Source organism: Brassica rapa, chromosome A04 (assembly GCF_000309985.2).
Source record: "Brassica rapa cultivar Chiifu-401-42 chromosome A04, CAAS_Brap_v3.01, whole genome shotgun sequence".
Taxonomy (NCBI): Eukaryota; Viridiplantae; Streptophyta; class Magnoliopsida; order Brassicales; family Brassicaceae; genus Brassica; species Brassica rapa.
The window spans coordinates 2,909,169-2,927,984 of record NC_024798.2 but is presented as its reverse complement, the minus strand read 5'-3'; the positions used below and the strand labels follow the sequence as shown (position 1 = coordinate 2,927,984).

The following is an 18,816-nucleotide window of genomic DNA, read 5'->3' as shown; positions in this document are numbered from 1 at the left end:
TTTTTTTGAACAGCTCGTAAGTTCTTGTACAAACCTCGATACTGTACGTCTCTACAGGCAAAGCAATCGAAAATGACTTGACTATCTTTTTTTTAGAGCAACTGACATGACTATCTAACATTATCGAAAAAACTAAAATACAATTTTGGATCCAGCCCCACCACGACGAATTCAGACCCGCAAAGATTCCAAAATCTCATGACCATCTGAGTCAGGTCTGCACTTCAAATCGGACTTATATACTTGCATATCTTTTAAAGATATTGCGTACGTTAAGCTACTATATTAAGCTATTTACATTGAAGAATTAAAGCAATCTATAAAAAGTAAAACCAAACCAGAGAAAAGTAACACCACTTATTAAATTATTACAAAAATAATGTGCCGTGTTAGTCAAAGAACACCTTCTTCTTCATCTCCTTTTTTTGAATAAAATAACCAATTGAGTTAATGCATATGTATTCTTCTTCATATCCTTAGTTCTCTCTCTCTCTCTCTTTCAATAATCTGTTCTACACAAAACAGCTCAAGAAAGCTTCTTCAAAAGCCTTATTCTTCGTTTGCTTCCATTCTCTACTAATGGGTTCTTGCCTCAGCTCTCGTGTTGACCGTAAGTTCTCTTCTTAATCTCCCTTTTTGATACATTTTCCCTGAAATTTTTGAGATCTTTCATGTGTCTCTCCTCCTATTTGATCTTTTATAAGTTTATTAATGATGGGTTTATAGAAAAGAAATGAAAATTTCTTGATCTAAAGAAAGTTTCCACCCATTTTCATTTGTCCTCAGTTTTGACTTTGGTCAACGCTCTATTTGTGTGTTTCTGCAGATAAGAGCAGTAGTAGTCTCGACGACCTTCACCTCTCGAGTTGTCAATCATCCTCCTCGGCGGCTGATAAGAGAGAAGGAGAGATACTTAGCAAAGCAAACGTTAAGAGCTTCACCTTCAGCGAATTAAAACTCGCAACCAGAAACTTCAGACTAGACTCTGTTGTCGGAGAAGGCGGTTTTGGTTCTGTCTATAGAGGTTGTATCGATCAGACAACTCTCACTCCAACTAAATCGAGCTCCGGTCTTTTAGTTGCTGTCAAGAGTCTTAACCCTGATGGCTTTCAAGGTCACCGAGAATGGCTGGTACACACATATGGTCTCTTCAATCTTTTTGATTCTCTATATCTTACTCAATTTTATAGAAAATAAAAAATAAAAAATAAAAATAAATAAAATAAATAAGACTATGTTTTGTTGTGAGTTCAGACAGAGATCAACTACTTGGGACAGTTAAGTCACCCAAACTTAGTTAAACTGATTGGTTATTGCTTGGAAGATGAACATAGGCTTCTTGTGTACGAGTTTATGCACAAGGGTAGTCTTGAAGATCATCTCTTCACAAGTAAGTCATTAACCAGATATTTTTATTGAGAAATATTAGGAAGATCGTTTGTTCTTATGTTTAAACGTTTTTTTGAAGCAGATGATGTGAAGCGTAAGCCGCTCTCTTGGTTATTACGGGTTAAGGTTGCGCTTGATGCAGCTAAAGGGCTCGCGTTTCTTCATAGCGACTCTGTTAAAGTCATATACCGAGACATAAAGGCCTCGAACATCTTGCTCGACTCGGTACACGCGCACTTTTCAAAGTATCATTGTTGTCTTGATGGGGTTAATTAGAAAAGTACTGACTTGGTTCTGTTTTATGTCAACAGGACTTCAATGGAAAACTTTCAGACTTTGGGTTAGCTAGGGACGGTCCAATGGGAGAAACAAGTTATGTTAGTACGAGGGTTATGGGTACATTTGGCTATGCCGCTCCTGAGTATGTGTCAACAGGTACATTTTAACAATATTCATATATATACAAAATGTTACTGAGATATATGATGCAATTAATATTTTAAATCTTGTTTCATTCTCTTAATGTTTTGTGTATATTTTCAGGTCACTTGAATGCCAAAAGCGACGTATACAGTTTTGGGGTTGTGCTTCTAGAAATACTATCTGGAAGGCAAGCATTGGACCATAGCCTCCCGACCAAGGAGCAAAACCTTGTGGACTGGGCACGACCGTACCTCACAAGCAAGCGTAAAGTTCTATTAATGGTGGACACTCGTATTAACTCACAGTACAAACCCGACGAAGCAGTGAGAATGGCAAGCATTGCTGTGCAGTGCATCTCGTCTGAACCAAAGTCACGACCAACCATGGACCAAGTGGTCCGAGCCTTGATACAACTACAGGCAAGCATGGTTTAACCGGCCAAAGTTGACACAAGTAAAGATACCAAAAGACTTGTGGGATTGTAGTAGGTAGATAAAGATGGGGTTACTTACTGTGGTTAGGTCTCATGTCTCCTCGTGTGGTGTAATATTCCTCACTGCTTCCACGAAACAAACACTTAGGCTACATGATATGTTTTGAAAGAAGATGCCCCACAATTCTTTTCTTCTTTCAAAACTCCTTATTGTATCCAATGTCCTGCAGCTCCTGCCTATAGATTCTTTCTAGGAAATATTTTGAGTTGTACTCTCTGTATATTTTAAATTAAAATTCGACTCTATAGATAAAATATATCAATTTTCTCCGGAAAATATTATAGATATAGTCTAATGAACTATTTTCCATGTCTATACTATTATTTACGAACTGATTTTTCGAAACGGAGCTTTCACGTTAAAAGTTGGACCGGTTAAAATCAATGATACCTTTAATAAAAATTTATATATAATCAAAAATGAGTTTATATTAATAATATAATTATTTTTTTATTGAATATCAAATTTATTGATCAAATGTGGAAAAAAGATTTACATAAATATGATTTATTGTTCTAATATGTAAAGAATAAAAGAATGATATATTCTAGTAGGTGTAGACAATAAACCATTTCACTAGCAGTCCTCTCAGCTTATGGTTTCCCCTATACTTCACTGAAGAGATTCGGTTTTTGATCAATCTCCCAATGACCTTAGTAGTCGTATCCACAGATGCACAAACACCTCCATGCCTTCTTGAGTTCCTCTCCTTCCACAACACATAAATGGCAGTCTGAAACACTAACCGGAGAAGTATAGTGTCTAATATGTTCCTGTTTGGGCGTTGCAAGGAGGCAATTGTATCTTCCCAGTCCGGCGTTGTCACTGCACCAAGCAGTTTCTCTGCAACATTCATCCATACTGTGAGAGTATATTGGCAAGCGAAAAACAAATCATCTCTGCTTTCATCCTTCTTTCGGCAGTAGACACAGCCTTTCTGTGTTCCCCATTCTCTCATTCTAATAGTAATACCGGTTGATAATTTGTCCTTAAACACTAACCAAACCATGAAGGCTTGTCGGGGGTTGGCCTGAGGGAACCACACAATACAATGCCATGGGAGTTTGGTCTTTTTAACTCGCAGGTAGTCCCAAGTCTTGGTAGGTGAGAAGTATGGCTTGAAATCATCCTCTTCATGCCGCCATAAAGCTATATCTGGCCCCGCAATAGCTACCGGCCGTGGAGCCTCTGCAAGCGTATCACAAAGATGGGGGTATCGTCTATGTTCACACCTCCGAATGTTCCATCCGTTCTCTTGGGCTGCTTCAGCAAGAGTAGCAAACTTACTCACTCCAAGATAGCAAATGCCTAGCTCTCATGTGATATCAAGCAATCTACCCATCTCCAGCCAGTTGTCGAACCAAAAGTACACCGCTTCTCCATTTCTAACCTCCAACCGAATGCACTCATATGCAACAGGTCGAAGCTTTAGCAACTTCCGCCAGACCCACGGTCCCTTTTTATCACTAGAATCCCAGTAAGAGCTGTCCTTTAGTAGATAATTTCGAGTCCAAGCAACCTAAAGTGAACCAGTTAGAGAGAACAGTTTCTAGATAAGACTTTAGTGCAAATACTCTCGAAGTATCGCTGAGACACCTGATGCCTAGTCCACCTTCCTCCTTGGGGCAACAAACATCTTTCCAAGAAACTTTGGCTTTATGAGTAATGGTTGGCGAACCAGACCATAAGAAGGCGCTGCACATACTCTCAATGGTATCTAAACAGCCTTGTGGCAAAATAAACGCTGAGCTCCAAAAGTTGACGATACTTGTGATCACAGACTTTATCAGTTGAAGGCGTCATGCGTCTAAGAGAGAATTATTTTGCGAATCTGATTAATAAGAGGCTCATATTCCAGCTTGCTCCAAGACTTGGTCGTGAGAGGCATATCCAAATACCTCACCGGTAGCGTTCCAGACACAAACCCACGGCTCTGAGCAGCCTGAGTTAGTAGATGTTGGTTCATCCCTGCGGTGAATATGGACGACTTGGAGATGTTAATTTGTAGACCTGATATGGCTGCAAATTGATCCATAACATCAAGAACCCCGTAGAGACCTCACACTTCCATCAGTGAAAACTATTATATCATCAGCGAAGGTGAGATGAGTGAGCTGAACCTGCTGACACTGCGGATGGTAATCAAAGAGACCGTCTGCTGCTGCCTTATTCAACATCCCAGAGAGAGCATTGTTCACGATCACATACAGATAGAGAGAGAGTGAGCACCCTGTCTGATCCCACGAGCGCTTCTGAAAAAACCTTCCAACTCTCCATTTATAGCGACCGAGAATGAAGCTGTGGAGACGCAGAGATAAATCCACCTTATGAATTGGCTAGGCAGTCCCATTGCTTGAAGTACTGCGGTAATGAAGCTTCATTTGACAGTGTCGAAAGCTTTTGACATATATAGCTTGATAGTGCAGCGATCAGATTTGCTGGGGAGGTGATAGCCATTCACCAATTTTGTGGCCAACAGAACATTCTCCAATAATAGTCTCCATTTGATAAACGCACTTTGGTTGGGCTCAATGGCTGCATTGAGTATCGTTTTGAGGCAGTTAGCAAGGATCTTTGAAATTACCTTGTAGATGATGTTGCAGCAAGATATCGGTCTATAGTCATTCATGGCTGAGCTGGGTTTTTCTTGGAATCAAAGCCAGTATAGTGGAGTTTACACCGGTGGGAAGAAATCCAAAGAGGAAGAATGATTGTATCGCCATGATGAAGTCTTTGCCTACAATAGGCCAGGCCGCTATGAAGAACTCCTTGGTGTAGCCATCAGGCCCCGGGACTTTTTCATTTGGCAGAATCTTTAAGGTTTGGATAATTTCATCTAGGGTCACAGGAGAGATTAGAAGAGACTTGTCCTATTGTGAGCAGCGAAATCTCATCAGAAATTGCAGCTCATCTACTGGGATAGGCGTACTTCGGGTTGGTTCAGTTTGGAGGAACTTCTGGAAATGATCAACCGCTTCCTTCCTGATGGCTGAGGGCTCTGTCAAAATTTCACCGGCCTCGGTATACAACACAATAATAAATATATATATTTTAATGAATTTTTTATATATATAAATAATATGATGTTTGATTTAAACCTTTTTAAAATATAAATAATAACTTAATATGCTTATTTTTAAATTAATAAAACATAAATTAATAAGTATTCGTAAGAATAGTAAATCCGCATGTGCGGGCAAAACACATAGTATTTCATTGGTTATAAATGTAACTGAATGAAAAGATTCACATTTCAACAAAAAAAAATCTACAGTAATAAATAATCCAGTGTTTTCCAATTGAAAAAAAAACCTCAATAATTTTTCCAACAAAGTATTACATAAAAAAATCTTGAAAATTTCATTCATTAAAAAATAAGACTAAACTGTTGTAAAAAAAAGAGTAAATTATGATAATTACTAAACCCTAAATCCAAAGATAACATATATTTGTTGTATATTATCTAGATACTTTAAAAAAAAATCTGTAAAATAAAAAGATTATTTATTTTCTTAAAATAAAATGTTTAATTAAGTAAGCAATTATAAATAGTTACACATTTATTATTTTATACTTTAATAAATGATATTTTTAGAAATATTTATCTACGTGAAATTTTGGGATAAAACATTGTTCTACTAATATTTGAAAGGGTTTCTATGTTGACAAAAAAAAAGGGTTTCTATTTTTTTCTATGTCAAATAAATTATTTGAAAACTAAAATACTCAAATACAATTCGGAAAAAAAAATACTAAAAAAGAAAACAAATCGAAATACAGTACAAGGCCAAGGCGAAACCCAATATAAAGATGGGCCTAACCTTCCAAATTAACAGAAGTCACCTACTCTCTCTCTCTCTCTCTCACAAAAGAGAAGTGCTTTAGGGTTCACTTCAGATCTGTCTCCGTCGCAGGTAAATCCTCCGATCGCAATTCCAAGATTCACTCTTTAATCTTTGATCTGTCGTTTGAAATCGATTTGTTGTAGTGATGAGTAGGAGATACAGCCCGCCTTATTACAGTCCTCCGAGGCGAGGATACGGTGGTCGCGGCAGAAGCCCTCCTCCTCCTCCTCCTTCCCGACGTGGATACGGTGGTGGCGGACGTAAGGGATCTAGCCATGGAAGTCTCTTGGTTCGCAACATTCCTCTCGATTGCAGGTTTGTTCTTCTTTCATATTAAGTTATGTCTTTGAGAGACTTTCTTGATTTTTGATTTTTTTTTGTAGACCAGAAGAGCTTCGTGTTCCCTTTGAGAGGTTTGGACCTGTGAGGGATGTCTATATCCCCAGAGACTATTACTCAGGGTGAGCCTTTTCTTCTTTCTCTATGTTACCTTAAGTTGCTATTTTTGTGATGGGAAGTGATAGTGAGTGAGGACTTTGGTTTGTTAATCTTTATAGATAGACTAGTTATGTGCTGATTAGGATTTGATTCTTCATTAGTGATTACGGCATTTTGATTTTGAGTGATGAACAATGTTATAAGTGAACAAATAGTGTTCATATGTCAAGTTCTCGAGGAGATATGAGCATTGAGGCTCAGTTTCTCTCCTCACTCTTATTGATCGAACTCAGTTCTTGAGGCTTACTGTTGTCTATTTCTTTTTTCCATCGTAAATTAAATGTTGGAGTGGTTTCCCCAGGGGGTATGTTGGCTTGAAGTTAAAACAAGACCAAGCCCCACATTTGATTGAAGCCCTCTTGAAAATATTGCTTTAGCTTATTGGTCGAAAAGAATGTTAAAGAGTCAAGTAGTGAAGAATCTTTTGTTTGGAAATGAAGAATGTTCTATGGGAGCTGTTGTTATAAGTGAAGCATGATGATGCTTATGAACAACCTATAGAAGTTTATTGGCGAAGATGACTTGAAGAGAAGTAGAGAACTTAACTTTGGGATCAACTAGTACTTAATTTTTACAAGATTTCTCCTTCGTCTTTTGGAGTCTCTGTGCTTGAAGTGTTAAGAAAAGACCAGCTTTTGAGTTTTTAGAGATCTGCTTTTTCTAGAAGTTCTCAGAAGCTGAGGCATTTGAGAAAGGTATACAGTTTAGTGGTTGAGTAGGGTGGCTTTGCTGGTAAATCTAGTTTTGTTCTGGTGTTATGTACTTTTGTTATCAACCAAGCAGCCATCAAACACCTGGAACGTTAAGCTTCCAATGAATGACGCAGGGAACCTCGGGGGTTTGCTTTTGTGGAGTTTGTCGATGCATATGATGCTGGGGAAGCCCAAAGAAGCATGAACAGGAGAATATTTGGTGGGAGAGAGATCACTGTGGTTGTTGCTTCAGAGTCTAGGAAAAGGCCCGAGGAGATGCGTGTCAAGACCAGGACTCGTAGCAGGTATGTTAACCATATTCTGATTTTGCTAAAGTAAACAAGTTAATTGTATATACCATGAAGTAATCACAATGGTTTGTCTCAAACTTTTCAGGGAACCTTCTGGCTCTAGAGGTCGTTCTCATGGTTAGTGATTATTTCTTTGAATATGCACCTGTTTATGTAGACATCTTGAGTATATCTATGTTTGTTTGATCTCAGGACGGTCTCGTTCACGTTCGATCTCTAGATCACGCTCTCCACGTCGTCCATCTGACTCTAGAAGCAGACGCCGATCAAGGTAATAACACGTTTCATTAACTATATTACCATTTTAAGTCATTCTTAAGTCAATATGATATACATGATGGTGTGACAGGTCGTACTCTCCTGCACCGAGAAGAAGAGGAGCAGACTATTCAGCATCTCCAAGGAGAAGACAAGAGGAACGTCCACGATCACCACTAAGAAGTCCTCCTCGAGGTGAAGGAGATGCAAAATACAGTCGCAGGTCCTATTCCCCTGGCTATGAAGGTGCTGCTGCTGGAGACCGTGACGCAAATGGAGACAATGAGACTAGAGAGTGAGGCATTCATCAATCTGTCTTATTATTTTCTTATAGCTCCTGTGGATTTACTTGACTGTGTCTGATTTTCTTGTTTGGGACATTGATTTGTCTTTTTTTTACCAGAAAACCGGACTATGAACCAGAGGAAAGGCGTCGTGGTGGAAGAGAGGTTTCAAGGTCGCCATCTGGATCCAGGTCCAGATCTGTGGAAGCGTCTCCAAGATGAAAGAAAGTCTCTCTTTGTCAGACCAAAACTTTGTGCAACTCTCTCTATGGTGTTTCTTTGTTTCTCTAGTAGTGAACTCTGTCCTCAAAAACTCCTTACTCTGGCTTGTTAAACATATTCGTCTTGTGATGTGATGATACTTCAGATATTCTCAGTTGTGTTTTTTTAATATTTGTATTAACAACTTTGGTAAGTCTATATTCCTATGAATCTCCATTTGATGAAGTCAAGGTCGACGGATATTTTTTATTTCAGCAGCCTTTAGAAATTAATTAAAAAAAGATCTAGAAGTAGAAGCCATTTATGACATTAAGATGTTTCCTTGGTCTATTTTGGACAAAAGTCCAAGACTTTGGTTTTTTACCTTTTAGTTGGTTGGTACTTGGTATTAAATTCTCAAGAAGCCAATCATCATACGTCAAGCAAAGGGGTACTAGAACTAGGGGGTATTATGGTCATTCAGTTTGGTTGACCAGACCAAAAACATATCCTAGGTTTTGTGGTCTTCACTACACATAATATGTTTTGGCTTGGACCAAGTCTTGAAACCACGACGCGGGTTGGGTTTGAAAAATAGGAAGATAAATACAAATAGTAGTAAATTACATAGGTAAAAGGGAGACAAGGTCTGCGTTTCTTCTTGCTTTCTGTATTTAAGGACTTCCTCTGACACAATAATTTTCATTATTTGAGATTTCATCTTCTTCATTCTTCGTTTAAGAAACATCAAACAAACCCAAAACTCCTACTAAAAATTAAATACTCTCCAGAGATAGATATAACGATGGCTGTGGGGATCCTTGAGGTTAACCTGATCAGTGGCAAAGCTCTCAAACGATCTGACTTTCTTGGTAAATTACTAGTTTCTCTCTTCTTTCAAACTCTCTTTATGTCTCTTGGCTTGTATTTTGACATGGTTTGATTTTAATTATGTTTTAGGTAAGATAGATCCTTATGTTGAGATCAAATACAAAGGACAAACTCGCAAAAGCAGCGTTGTTAAAGGTATCATTAACTTACCATTTGCATTTTCTCGGTATCATCTAAATGCCATTCATAGTTTTATTAGCATTTATTCATAGTTTGACTTGTATTGTTTAATTCGCCACACTAGTTCTCCATTGTTGTTATTATTTTTAAGAAGATAGTGGGGCTTCAAGAAGATTTAAATCAAAATGTCAGAAATAAAGTAGTTGTTAATGTTTTTCTTCGAGGAAAAAGATTGTCACGTGGTATATTTAATTTTGAACTCCCACATGCTAGTGAATTAATAATGGTTGTTGTTGTTGTTTTTTCAAATCTACGAGATCTTCATTCATGGTTTCTTAAAGACTCGAAGAGTATTTCATAATTTAAAAAAAAAGCATGTGTTAAATAATGCATTTATGATAATGCATGTGTTAAAATTATAACATATACAAAATGCATTCATAATTCACTATGGTCTTACGTTATCACAAATGGAAATATTGTACATTAGCACTTACAAAAATGAAATCTATATGATGTAACTTGCAAGTTTTCTGTTCTTCTATAGCTTAATTATTGAGAAAATTTGTTGTTTGGAGCTTCTTCGGATTTTATTCATTCTACAACTTATTGTGAGATTCTATGGCCAACCTCATTTTTAACTAATTATCAATACGTAAAACTTCATATTAAAATTATTAATTATATATAGCTCACTGCTCATATAACCATAATCAATACAATGATCCCATATATAGACCTTCATAATTCCATTTTACAGAATAAATAACTAAAGAGATTGACATTTGTGTTATTTTAATGAAAAGATGGAGGTAGAAACCCGACATGGAATGAGAAACTGAAATGGAGAGTAGAGTTTCCTGGCTCAGGCACCGACTACAAACTCACCATCAAAGTCATGGACCATGATACTTTCTCCGCTGACGATTTTATCGGTGAAGCTACGTAAGTATCATATTTATACACATTAAATATTCCTTGTGTACTTGCTTGTAAGTATAGACAATAATATGTATGAAAAAAATGAACAAACAGGGTATATGTGAAAGAGCTACTTGAAATGGGAGTAGAGAACGGCAAGATGGAGCTAAGACCGACCAAGTACAACGTTGTTGACTCTGATCTCTCCTTTGTTGGAGAGATTACCATTGGACTTTCTTACTCTGTTGTGGTACTTTCTTTTTCCTTTTATTTATTTACTGTTTTACTCTCTTTTTTTCCTAAGTACATTTTACTAACCTTCTTATTTTTATTGACAATCTTCAGCAAGAAAATGGGATGGAAGGAGAAGAATTTGGTGGATGGAAGCATAGCCAGTTTTAATTAGTTTCATCTTCTATAGAAATGGCATGATTCTATTTGTCAGGTGTTACCTTTAGTGTCAACAATATCATTAAGCTTATTCACAAGTTCAAAAATCAATTAACGTCTATTGTATTTTTATTTGTTGTTAGCAATTGTTTGATTTATCCAAATTCGTGTATTCTCTTTGTATCTATAATTAAATTTTAAAGACATGTATCAAAACAAAAGCATTTGGTAACATATTACATTCACATAGTGGTGACATATAAAAAAACAACTCAATTTAGCTGATCAGTTAGTTGAAGAAGACGCTAAAAACCATGATATTAGCTTATCTTGTTCAACAGGCATAAACCTCAGTGATGAAACCGAACCGGGCAGATCGTAAACCGGTTTGATTACTTGAATCAGGCCCTTTAGTAGTGGGCTGCTACTAAAATCTTAGGCCCATCTTGTATTTTGTATATGTATGCGTCTAGATCATAAACCACGTTGATTACCAAAGTTAAGCCGATCAAGAGTGGGCCGATTATAAAACCCTAAGCCCATCTTATATTTTTAGTATATATGTATATGTGTAACTCTAGTAAGCTAAATTCGCCGTCTTCTCGTCATCTTCTTCTGTTATGTTTCTTTGATTTTTCTACTACAATGATTTTCCTGATGGTGTATCTTGAATTTTGTTTGAATATGAGTTTTCAAATACTTATGGGCGATGATTATAAAGAGAGAGGATTGAGTGGGGAGTGTGAACAAAACTCTCGTGGGAATGGAGAAAACTAAACTCTAATCGAAATCGATGGAGAAAATATATTTTATTTTTTCCCTTTTTCGAACTAGGTTTTTTTTTCTTCATCCCTTACCCTCGATGACGGTCCTTCCAAATGTACACTTGATATGAGCCCTTTTATATATTTTATTTTCATGGTTGTTACTAGTGTTCTTATTTGCACTGATTCTGGCAACCAAAAAATCTTAAAACTTAACAAATCATAATGTTTTTCCTTGAATTGAATGATAATGCAGTAATTACCTATTAAGATAGCAAAAGAAAATTAAGACACATGTAATTTCAGATTCCACTAGGTACCAGTAGACTCAGATAGATAAGATAATAAGATGACCGAGTAAAGACGTGTACGTCTTTTAACTTGAATCCAAAGAGTAGATAATTAACTTGCTTTAGTATGAATCCATATGATTAGAACAGGATTTGCAATTTGATTCAACCGTCATCATTCCAAATGTATCATTTATTGGGAAAAAACCTTAATACAATTTATATAAACTTTGCAGGTAAGGTAGGATTAACATATTGAAAAGAAACACACACAAGCTTTTTAGTTAATATATGTATAAGTGAATGATAAGCTATAGAATAATGATTTATTTGACATTACATACATATACACTAAGAGCTGCGGGCTGTTTACTTAACAGAGCCACTTCAGGTTACAGTAAAGAAAAAGGATAAATTGAAAAATCTCACATTTGATAGAGGAGCTTTTAATTCACTTTAGACCCTGAAGTTCTTTCCGACAAAGGTTTGTCCAAACTGCCAGTTCGAAGGTACGATGTTCCATGACGTAGAGGTTCTACGGTCACTGGTTGTGACACGGAAGGAAAGTGACTGACCAACGAGAACAGTATTAGACTGCCAGTTCTGTCCCCAGTTCCTAGTCAAACCCATCCAACCAGTCTTTGATCCTCTCACGCTCGTCCTCACGATGTCTCCTGCTCCAGCCACGTTCGTTATCAACACCAAGTTGAAGTAACGGTGACCGTTGATCGTGAACCTTATCCCTCCACTCTTCCTACATGCCACCCTATAAAGAATCCCACATTTCTCAAGCATTTATAGGTCCAATCCCGGAAAATAAAGCTAAGTTAAAACCAAATTATAGAAATAGAATATAAAAAGCTATATAACATAAAAAAAAATTAATAATATGTCACCTTATTTAAAATCTAAAAAAATATTTAGAACATCATCTATTAAAAAGAATAGAGGAAGTAGAATTGTTTTAGTTTCTATATACCTGAAAAGCCGAATGAACCGAAAAAAGAAAATGCATATATTTAGGATTTTAACACTTCAAAGTGTAAATGTGAAGTATACATATATACCTCCGGTAAGAGATGGGGACAATGCCGGCACGATACTCAGCGATCTTGAGGAAAACTGGCATGGCTAGGTCGAAGTGAGCGCGTGGCGGGTTGCACCAGCCACCATTGTCGCTAGGTTGGGCTAAGTTCGGAGGACAAAAGTTGGTTGCGGTTACAAAGACCGAAGGACTGCCTGAGTGACACCACTTAGGATCATTGACACATTTGATTTCAAAGCAAGCACCGCAGGTTAAGCCAGTGTTGAAAAGCGCTGTACTCAGTGCGGCCGTGTTCGTGCCGTATCCTTGACTGTATAGGTTACCGTAACCGCATGCGCCACCTAAAAGCGAAAAACAGAGTGCTCTGTTTTTAGAGAGTTGGTTTGCAAAACAAGTGTTTGAAGAGAATGTACTGACCCATGGTTCCGGAAGCGTCGTCCCCACCGTAGAAAGTGGCGTGAGCGGTTTGCCAAGAGCTGCCGGAGTAGACGCCAGGGATCCAAGCGTTGGTGGGGTTCAAGAGGAGCAAGAGAGGAAATATGGTGAGGAAAATGGATAAATTAGTTGCCATTTTTGTATATATTTGTGAGTGATACTATTCAATGGAGGAGCTAGAGTAAGAAGGATGTAGACTACAAAGCTGAGAGACTTGTTGATGGTGGAAATGTTGTGAAGATGGCTATTTATATAGGTGGAGAGATACTCCAAAGTTAGAGAAAGAGATACTGTTGGCCGAGCTCAGTATATTTAGAAAAGTATCTTTTAACGTATGGTGAAAGATAGGGTTGTGGTTTTGTTTTTATTGAAGTAGGATGAGATCATCAAGACTCTATTGTTCTGTTAGGTTTAGGGGGCGTCTATAAATAATGTAATGTGAGATAAACTCCAAATTCAAATAGATAAAAATGTCAAATGTCCAACCAAGTTCGAAAATATACTGGTCTATGCAGTATAAACTAAGCATAGTTACGTTAGTTTGTTTTGAAGCAAAGATGATGATTGCTTTGTAAACTTGATAGTAGAACTATGAAATAGCGAAACGATATATAATAGAAAAACATGTGAATTAAATAAAATATAATGATGTTTTTACGTCTACAAAATCACATTTTCAATGATAAAAGTAAAACGTCAACGGTATAATAATCACAAAACCGTAACTCTTTAGTAAAATTAAACAAAAACATAACTTGATTTATAAACAAGTTGTTGGTTATGCGTACGGCATAGGTGCCTAAGTTATCAATGTATTAATTTGAAAAGTGCGAAAATCTAAATATTTATTCAATCATCATCGCCGAGTTATATATGTGTACATTCATGAATACTTTTCGTAGGACTTTAAAATTACTACATGAACACAAAAAGTGAGCAAAGTCAACAACATATTATATGGTGTTAAGTCTAATGAAGCTCGTTTTATTACTACGATTTAGGAATGACATATACACCAAGGGTACAATCATACAAATGATTACTAAAATCTAAATATTCGATATACTATTCGCTGAGTTATTTTGTTAGCAAGAAAGAAAAATAGTTGGGAAAAATAAAAGTGAGTGAGGAAGCATGAGATGAAAATAATGAACAAAGTGTAGGAAAACAGTTGGGGGGCGGTGAGGGTGGAAGAGCATTAAGGACACTAGGTGATGACAATGCATATGTATGTACCAACCACATCTAGTATATATGCCACGCCAGCAAAAATATACAAAATACATACACACGTGTAATTTTAATCAAAGTTTATAGCTTCTCGTGTATATAGATTTTGTTTTTCTTCGGGTAGATATATGATATTGTGAAAATAATTGTGATTCATATGTCAATGACTCATATTTAGCTTAGATAAAACCAGAATTAAGTGTATACTTGTCCAAAATGCACATGAACGCTTAGAGAACAAGGAGTAGCTTTATCATGAGAACACATATCAACTTGCATGTGAATTTATTATCTACCTCTCCTCTCACGATACTTGCACGTAAGTATTTTCATATATTTCATTTCAATACAAAAAATTTGGTCTAGTCATTTATTTTGTTATGAATACAGATGCCAATAATCAACTTTCATAATACAACAAAGAAAATGTTTAACTCCACTTCGATAATTTTGTCAAAGACGACAAAACTTCTCGACTAAATAACGGTCCATCTTATATTCTTAAGATTTACACCCAAAAGGTCCATCTTATGTGTTTGAATCTATAATAATTTGATCCATGATAGACCGGTTAAAATGGGAAGTTGACAAAAAAAAAAATAGACTGGTCAAACAACTTGACGTGTGCTGAGTGAATATCATATAGAGGAAAAAACGAAATTGACTTTTTTCTCTCTCCTAAAAAGGGCGATTAAGGCGATTTAGGGTTACGGAACCTCTCCGCCGTTGGCTAGGCCTCACGCCGGCTAGCGAGAATAGAATCTGCGTCTCATCCCCCCCCCCCCCATGTCGACCCCGCTACCTTCTCCTTCCTCCAGCTTTCCTATCGACCCAGGAGGGCCCAAAGCTGCGAAAATCTCAGATCGCGACACTCTCCTCTCGAATCGTGATCTGGAGATGAAACTTCAGTCTCCGTCGGTCCCCTCCTCGATTCCAGCCGCAAAGGTGCCCTCCTATGCGGCGAGGTTCAAGTCTTCTCTGAGGAACTTGCGGAAGATTTCAGATCCGTCCTTCCTGGAGGATGGCACGCCGGTAATGCAAGCTCCGGAGTCTGTACTCTTGAAGACGTCCGAGCTCTGGAAAGATCACGTCGTAGCTCACTTCCATGGTCGACGACCCTCGGCAGCGAAGATTGTTACGGATTTGAACCCAGTGTGGGGAAAGTTCGGTAACATCACGGTCCGTACGGTGTCCGATACATGTGTCCTGATCTACATTCCTTCGGTGCAGACCAGAGAATGGGTTCTGCAGGTGGGTTACTGGCAGGCGGATAGATGCGCTTTCTCGGTTTACCCTTGGACTGCAGATGGTAATCTAGCTGCTCAGGAACTTCTGTTTGCTCCAACGTGGGTTATCTTAAAGAATGTTCCACCTCAGTTGTACTCCTTGGATGGTATCAGTGTTGTTGCTAGTGGAATTGGTGACCCGCTACATACTGAAAAATCTAGGCTTGATCCGTATCATTTCGGTGATACAAAAGTGAAGGTAGAGATTGAGTTGTCGAAGACTCCTCCAGAAGTGGTAGAAGTCAGGGACACTCAAGGAAATGCAGTGAGAATCAACGTGGAGTATCCAAGCCTTCCACCGAAGTGTATTAACTGCAGAAAATACGGTCATCTGATTAACCGCTGTCACAAGCCTATTATGAAGAGACCGCAAGCGCAGAAGAAAGAGAAACAGGAGCAAGTGATCAGTGTAGTTAAGCCTGGTAAAGAGGTATCTCTAGCGGAGCAAATTCAAGAGGTATCTATTGAGGAGAAGAGTAAGGAAGAAGGGATTGTGCAGTCGGAGGAGGAGCTGGAGGGTAAGAAAATCAGGTCAAGATCTCGTCGTAGGTCTCGTTCGAGAGCCAGGGCAAGGGCAAGGGCTTTAAGCTCTCCTCCGGAAGTCGTTGGAGGACTGTCAGTTGTGGATTCTCCGTGCTCAGTTCTTTGTTCTGATCAGAAGAAGAGTGAAGCGGAGATAGTGCTAGTAGAGGAGGAGATTCTAGAGGAAGGTGAAATTTGCGAGAGTCCAGGTGCGCAAAAAGAGGAAGCGAAGGGAGATAAAGCTGTTCAGAGTGATGTTCTTAATAGAGGAGAGGAGTCTTCAGTATGGTTTACAAAACATTCTAAGAACTACAGAAGGGCTCTTCGCCAAATGGAGTTTTGGATAGCCTCGGGAGAAGTAGGTACTCCTCCGAAGTCAGCAAAGTATCTTAGTCGAGGGAGTCCCTCGGGTAAGATGCACTGAGATTGATCTTTTTTTCTTCCAATCTGTATATATGAAGATTTTTAGTTGGAACGACAGGGGAATTAATGGAGTTGGTCGTCAGAGGGTGGTTAAGGAGTGGTTAAGAAGTCTGGGGTCATCAGTTGGAGCTCTCTTGGAGACTCATGTACAGGAGGAGAATTTTCTTAATATACTAGGAGCAGTGGCACCTGGTTGGAGGTTTGAAAATAATTATTCGGAAGCGTCGGGAGGCAGAATTTGGCTTCTGTGGAATCCAAGTTTGTCAGTGGTGGTGTACCTGAAAACAGACCAGTTGATCTTATGTGGGGTTATGGATCCGGTTTCAGGTACGCATTGTACAGTTGCTTTCATTTATGCTCGGAACACTAAAGTGGAGAGAAGAGAGTTATGGAGAGATCTTATCACAATTTCAAATAACTCTCTGGTAGCAGCATCACCTTGGGTTGTTCTTGGAGATTTTAATCAGATTTTAACGGCAGCAGAACACTTCTCACTGCAGCCGTATGATTTACCGGTTCGAGGAATGGAAGAGTTTCAACAGGCTTTAGAGGAGAGTAACCTGTCAGATTTGGACATTAGAGGAACGTTCTTCTCTTGGACAAATAAGAGACCAGAGGATCCGATTCTTCGGAAGTTGGATAGGGTTTTGTGTAATGAGGTGTGGAGGGACCAGTATCCGGAGGCAGTGAGTGTCTTTGAAGCACCTGGAGATTCTGATCACTCGCCAGCAGTAGTAAATTTCTCTTCGATTTCTCAGTCAAGGAAATGCAGTTTCAAGTACTTCTCTTTCATCTCATCGCATCCTAGCTACATTTCTGAGTTATTAAAAGCTTGGGAAGAGGAGATTCCGGTGGGCTCAAAGTTGTTTTCTCTGGGTCAGAGACTGAAAAAAGCTAAAGCTACGTGTCGGAGGTTGAATAGAGAAGGGTTTGGTAATATTCAACAGAGAGCTACTGAAGCGCTAGAGGGTCTGAAGGAGGTCCAGCTGCAGCTGTTAACAGCTCCTTCTGATTCCTTATTTCGTCAAGAGTTTGTGGCTCGAAAAAAGTGGCAATTTTTCGAAGCGGCCCTGGAGATATATTATAACAGGAAAGCTAGGATTCGTTGGCTGGATTGTGGCGATGCCAACACTAAGTTCTTCTATAAGGCTGTAGTGGCTCACCAGATGAGAAACTGTATTAGTTACTTGGTGGATGCGGGAGGTAATAGGGTCGTTAATCAGTCACAGTTGAAGGAAATGGTGGTAGCTTATTTTCAGAATCTGTTGGGGGTAGTAGATGATTCGATTCAAGATATCTCGATTGAGGAACTTCAATCTCTTCTGTCATACCGGTGTCCGCAAGAAGTGGTGGTTAAATTGATCTCTATTCCTTCTGAAGAAGATATAAAGTCCACCTTGCTTGCAATGCCTAAGAACAAAGCCCCTGGGCCGGATGGATTCTCAGCAGAGTTCTTTTGGGAGTCTTGGGAAGTTGTAGGCAGCGACTCAGTTGCAGCAATAAGGGAGTTCTTCACTAGTGGGCGTATGTTGAGACAGTTCAATACAACTACGATTTCCCTCATCCCTAAGGTGATAGGAGCGGACCAGCTGAATCAATTCCGTCCAATCTCCTTGTGCTCTACGATTTACAAGGTCATGGCCAGGCTTCTCAAGAAGAAGTTAAAGCTTTGTGTATCGGATATTGTGCAAAGGAATCAGGTGGGGTTCGTACAAGACAGATTGCTTTGTGAAAACGTTCTTCTAGCCTCTGAGCTAGTGAAGGATTTTAACGAGCAAGGCCCCACGACCAGAGGCTGTCTCAAGATCGACATTTCTAAAGCTTACGACAATCTAAACTGGGAATTTCTCTTTAAGGTTCTGAGAGCTGTTGAGATGCCAGATAGTTTTGTTAATTGGATCAAGGAATGTGTGACTTCTCCCTCCTATAGTATTGCCTTTAATGGAGAACTTCAAGGGTTTTTCCAAGGCAGGAAAGGTTTACGCCAAGGGGATCCTATCTCTTCCCTTCTGTTTGTGATAGCGATGGATGTTCTCTCCAAGATGTTGGATAAAGGAGCTAGTGAGGGGAGGTTTAGAATCCATCCAGAGTGTGAAGCGCCTTT

At 38.6% G+C, this 18,816-nt stretch overlaps 5 protein-coding genes, 1 long non-coding RNA gene and 1 other non-coding gene across 7 annotated transcripts in view; 4 read left to right on the top strand and 3 right to left on the bottom strand.

Moving 5' to 3' along the window:
• Positions 1–18,816, bottom strand: part of LOC103863213 — a 743,758-nt gene that overhangs the window by 495,235 nt on the left and 229,707 nt on the right. The window lies entirely within an intron of this gene.
• Positions 289–5,573, top strand: LOC103863159 (probable serine/threonine-protein kinase PBL1). Its single transcript, XM_018658382.2, has 6 exons — positions 289–610; positions 827–1,131; positions 1,255–1,390; positions 1,472–1,614; positions 1,701–1,824; positions 1,933–5,573. Exons 1-6 carry the CDS (start codon positions 580–582, stop codon positions 2,244–2,246), a joined length of 1,053 nt encoding a protein of 350 aa, XP_018513898.1. The 5' UTR covers positions 289–579; the 3' UTR covers positions 2,247–5,573.
• Positions 5,990–8,646, top strand: LOC103863157 (serine/arginine-rich SC35-like splicing factor SCL30). The gene is made up of 8 exons (XM_018658384.2): positions 5,990–6,220; positions 6,295–6,466; positions 6,535–6,612; positions 7,476–7,646; positions 7,738–7,769; positions 7,845–7,923; positions 8,002–8,205; positions 8,314–8,646. The coding sequence occupies exons 2-8, from the start codon at positions 6,297–6,299 to the stop codon at positions 8,414–8,416; spliced, it is 837 nt and encodes a 278-aa protein (XP_018513900.2). The 5' UTR covers positions 5,990–6,220; positions 6,295–6,296; the 3' UTR covers positions 8,417–8,646.
• On the bottom strand, positions 6,917–7,363 carry LOC117133741. Its single transcript, XR_004457742.1, has 2 exons — positions 7,172–7,363; positions 6,917–7,132 (listed from the first exon to the last, which is right to left on the bottom strand). It is a non-coding gene; the product is annotated as an uncharacterized LOC117133741 (long non-coding RNA).
• On the top strand, positions 9,047–10,949 carry LOC103863156 (16 kDa phloem protein 1). Its single transcript, XM_009140913.3, has 5 exons — positions 9,047–9,267; positions 9,356–9,421; positions 10,213–10,351; positions 10,442–10,577; positions 10,673–10,949. Exons 1-5 carry the CDS (start codon positions 9,201–9,203, stop codon positions 10,727–10,729), a joined length of 465 nt encoding a protein of 154 aa, XP_009139161.1. The 5' UTR covers positions 9,047–9,200; the 3' UTR covers positions 10,730–10,949.
• On the top strand, positions 11,422–11,617 carry LOC117133828. The gene has a single exon (XR_004457871.1). It is a non-coding gene; the product is annotated as a small nucleolar RNA snoR125 (small nucleolar RNA).
• LOC103863155 (expansin-A16) lies at positions 11,953–13,894 on the bottom strand. The gene is made up of 3 exons (XM_009140912.3): positions 13,234–13,894; positions 12,839–13,157; positions 11,953–12,537 (listed from the first exon to the last, which is right to left on the bottom strand). The coding sequence occupies exons 1-3, from the start codon at positions 13,385–13,387 to the stop codon at positions 12,228–12,230; spliced, it is 783 nt and encodes a 260-aa protein (XP_009139160.1). The 5' UTR covers positions 13,388–13,894; the 3' UTR covers positions 11,953–12,227.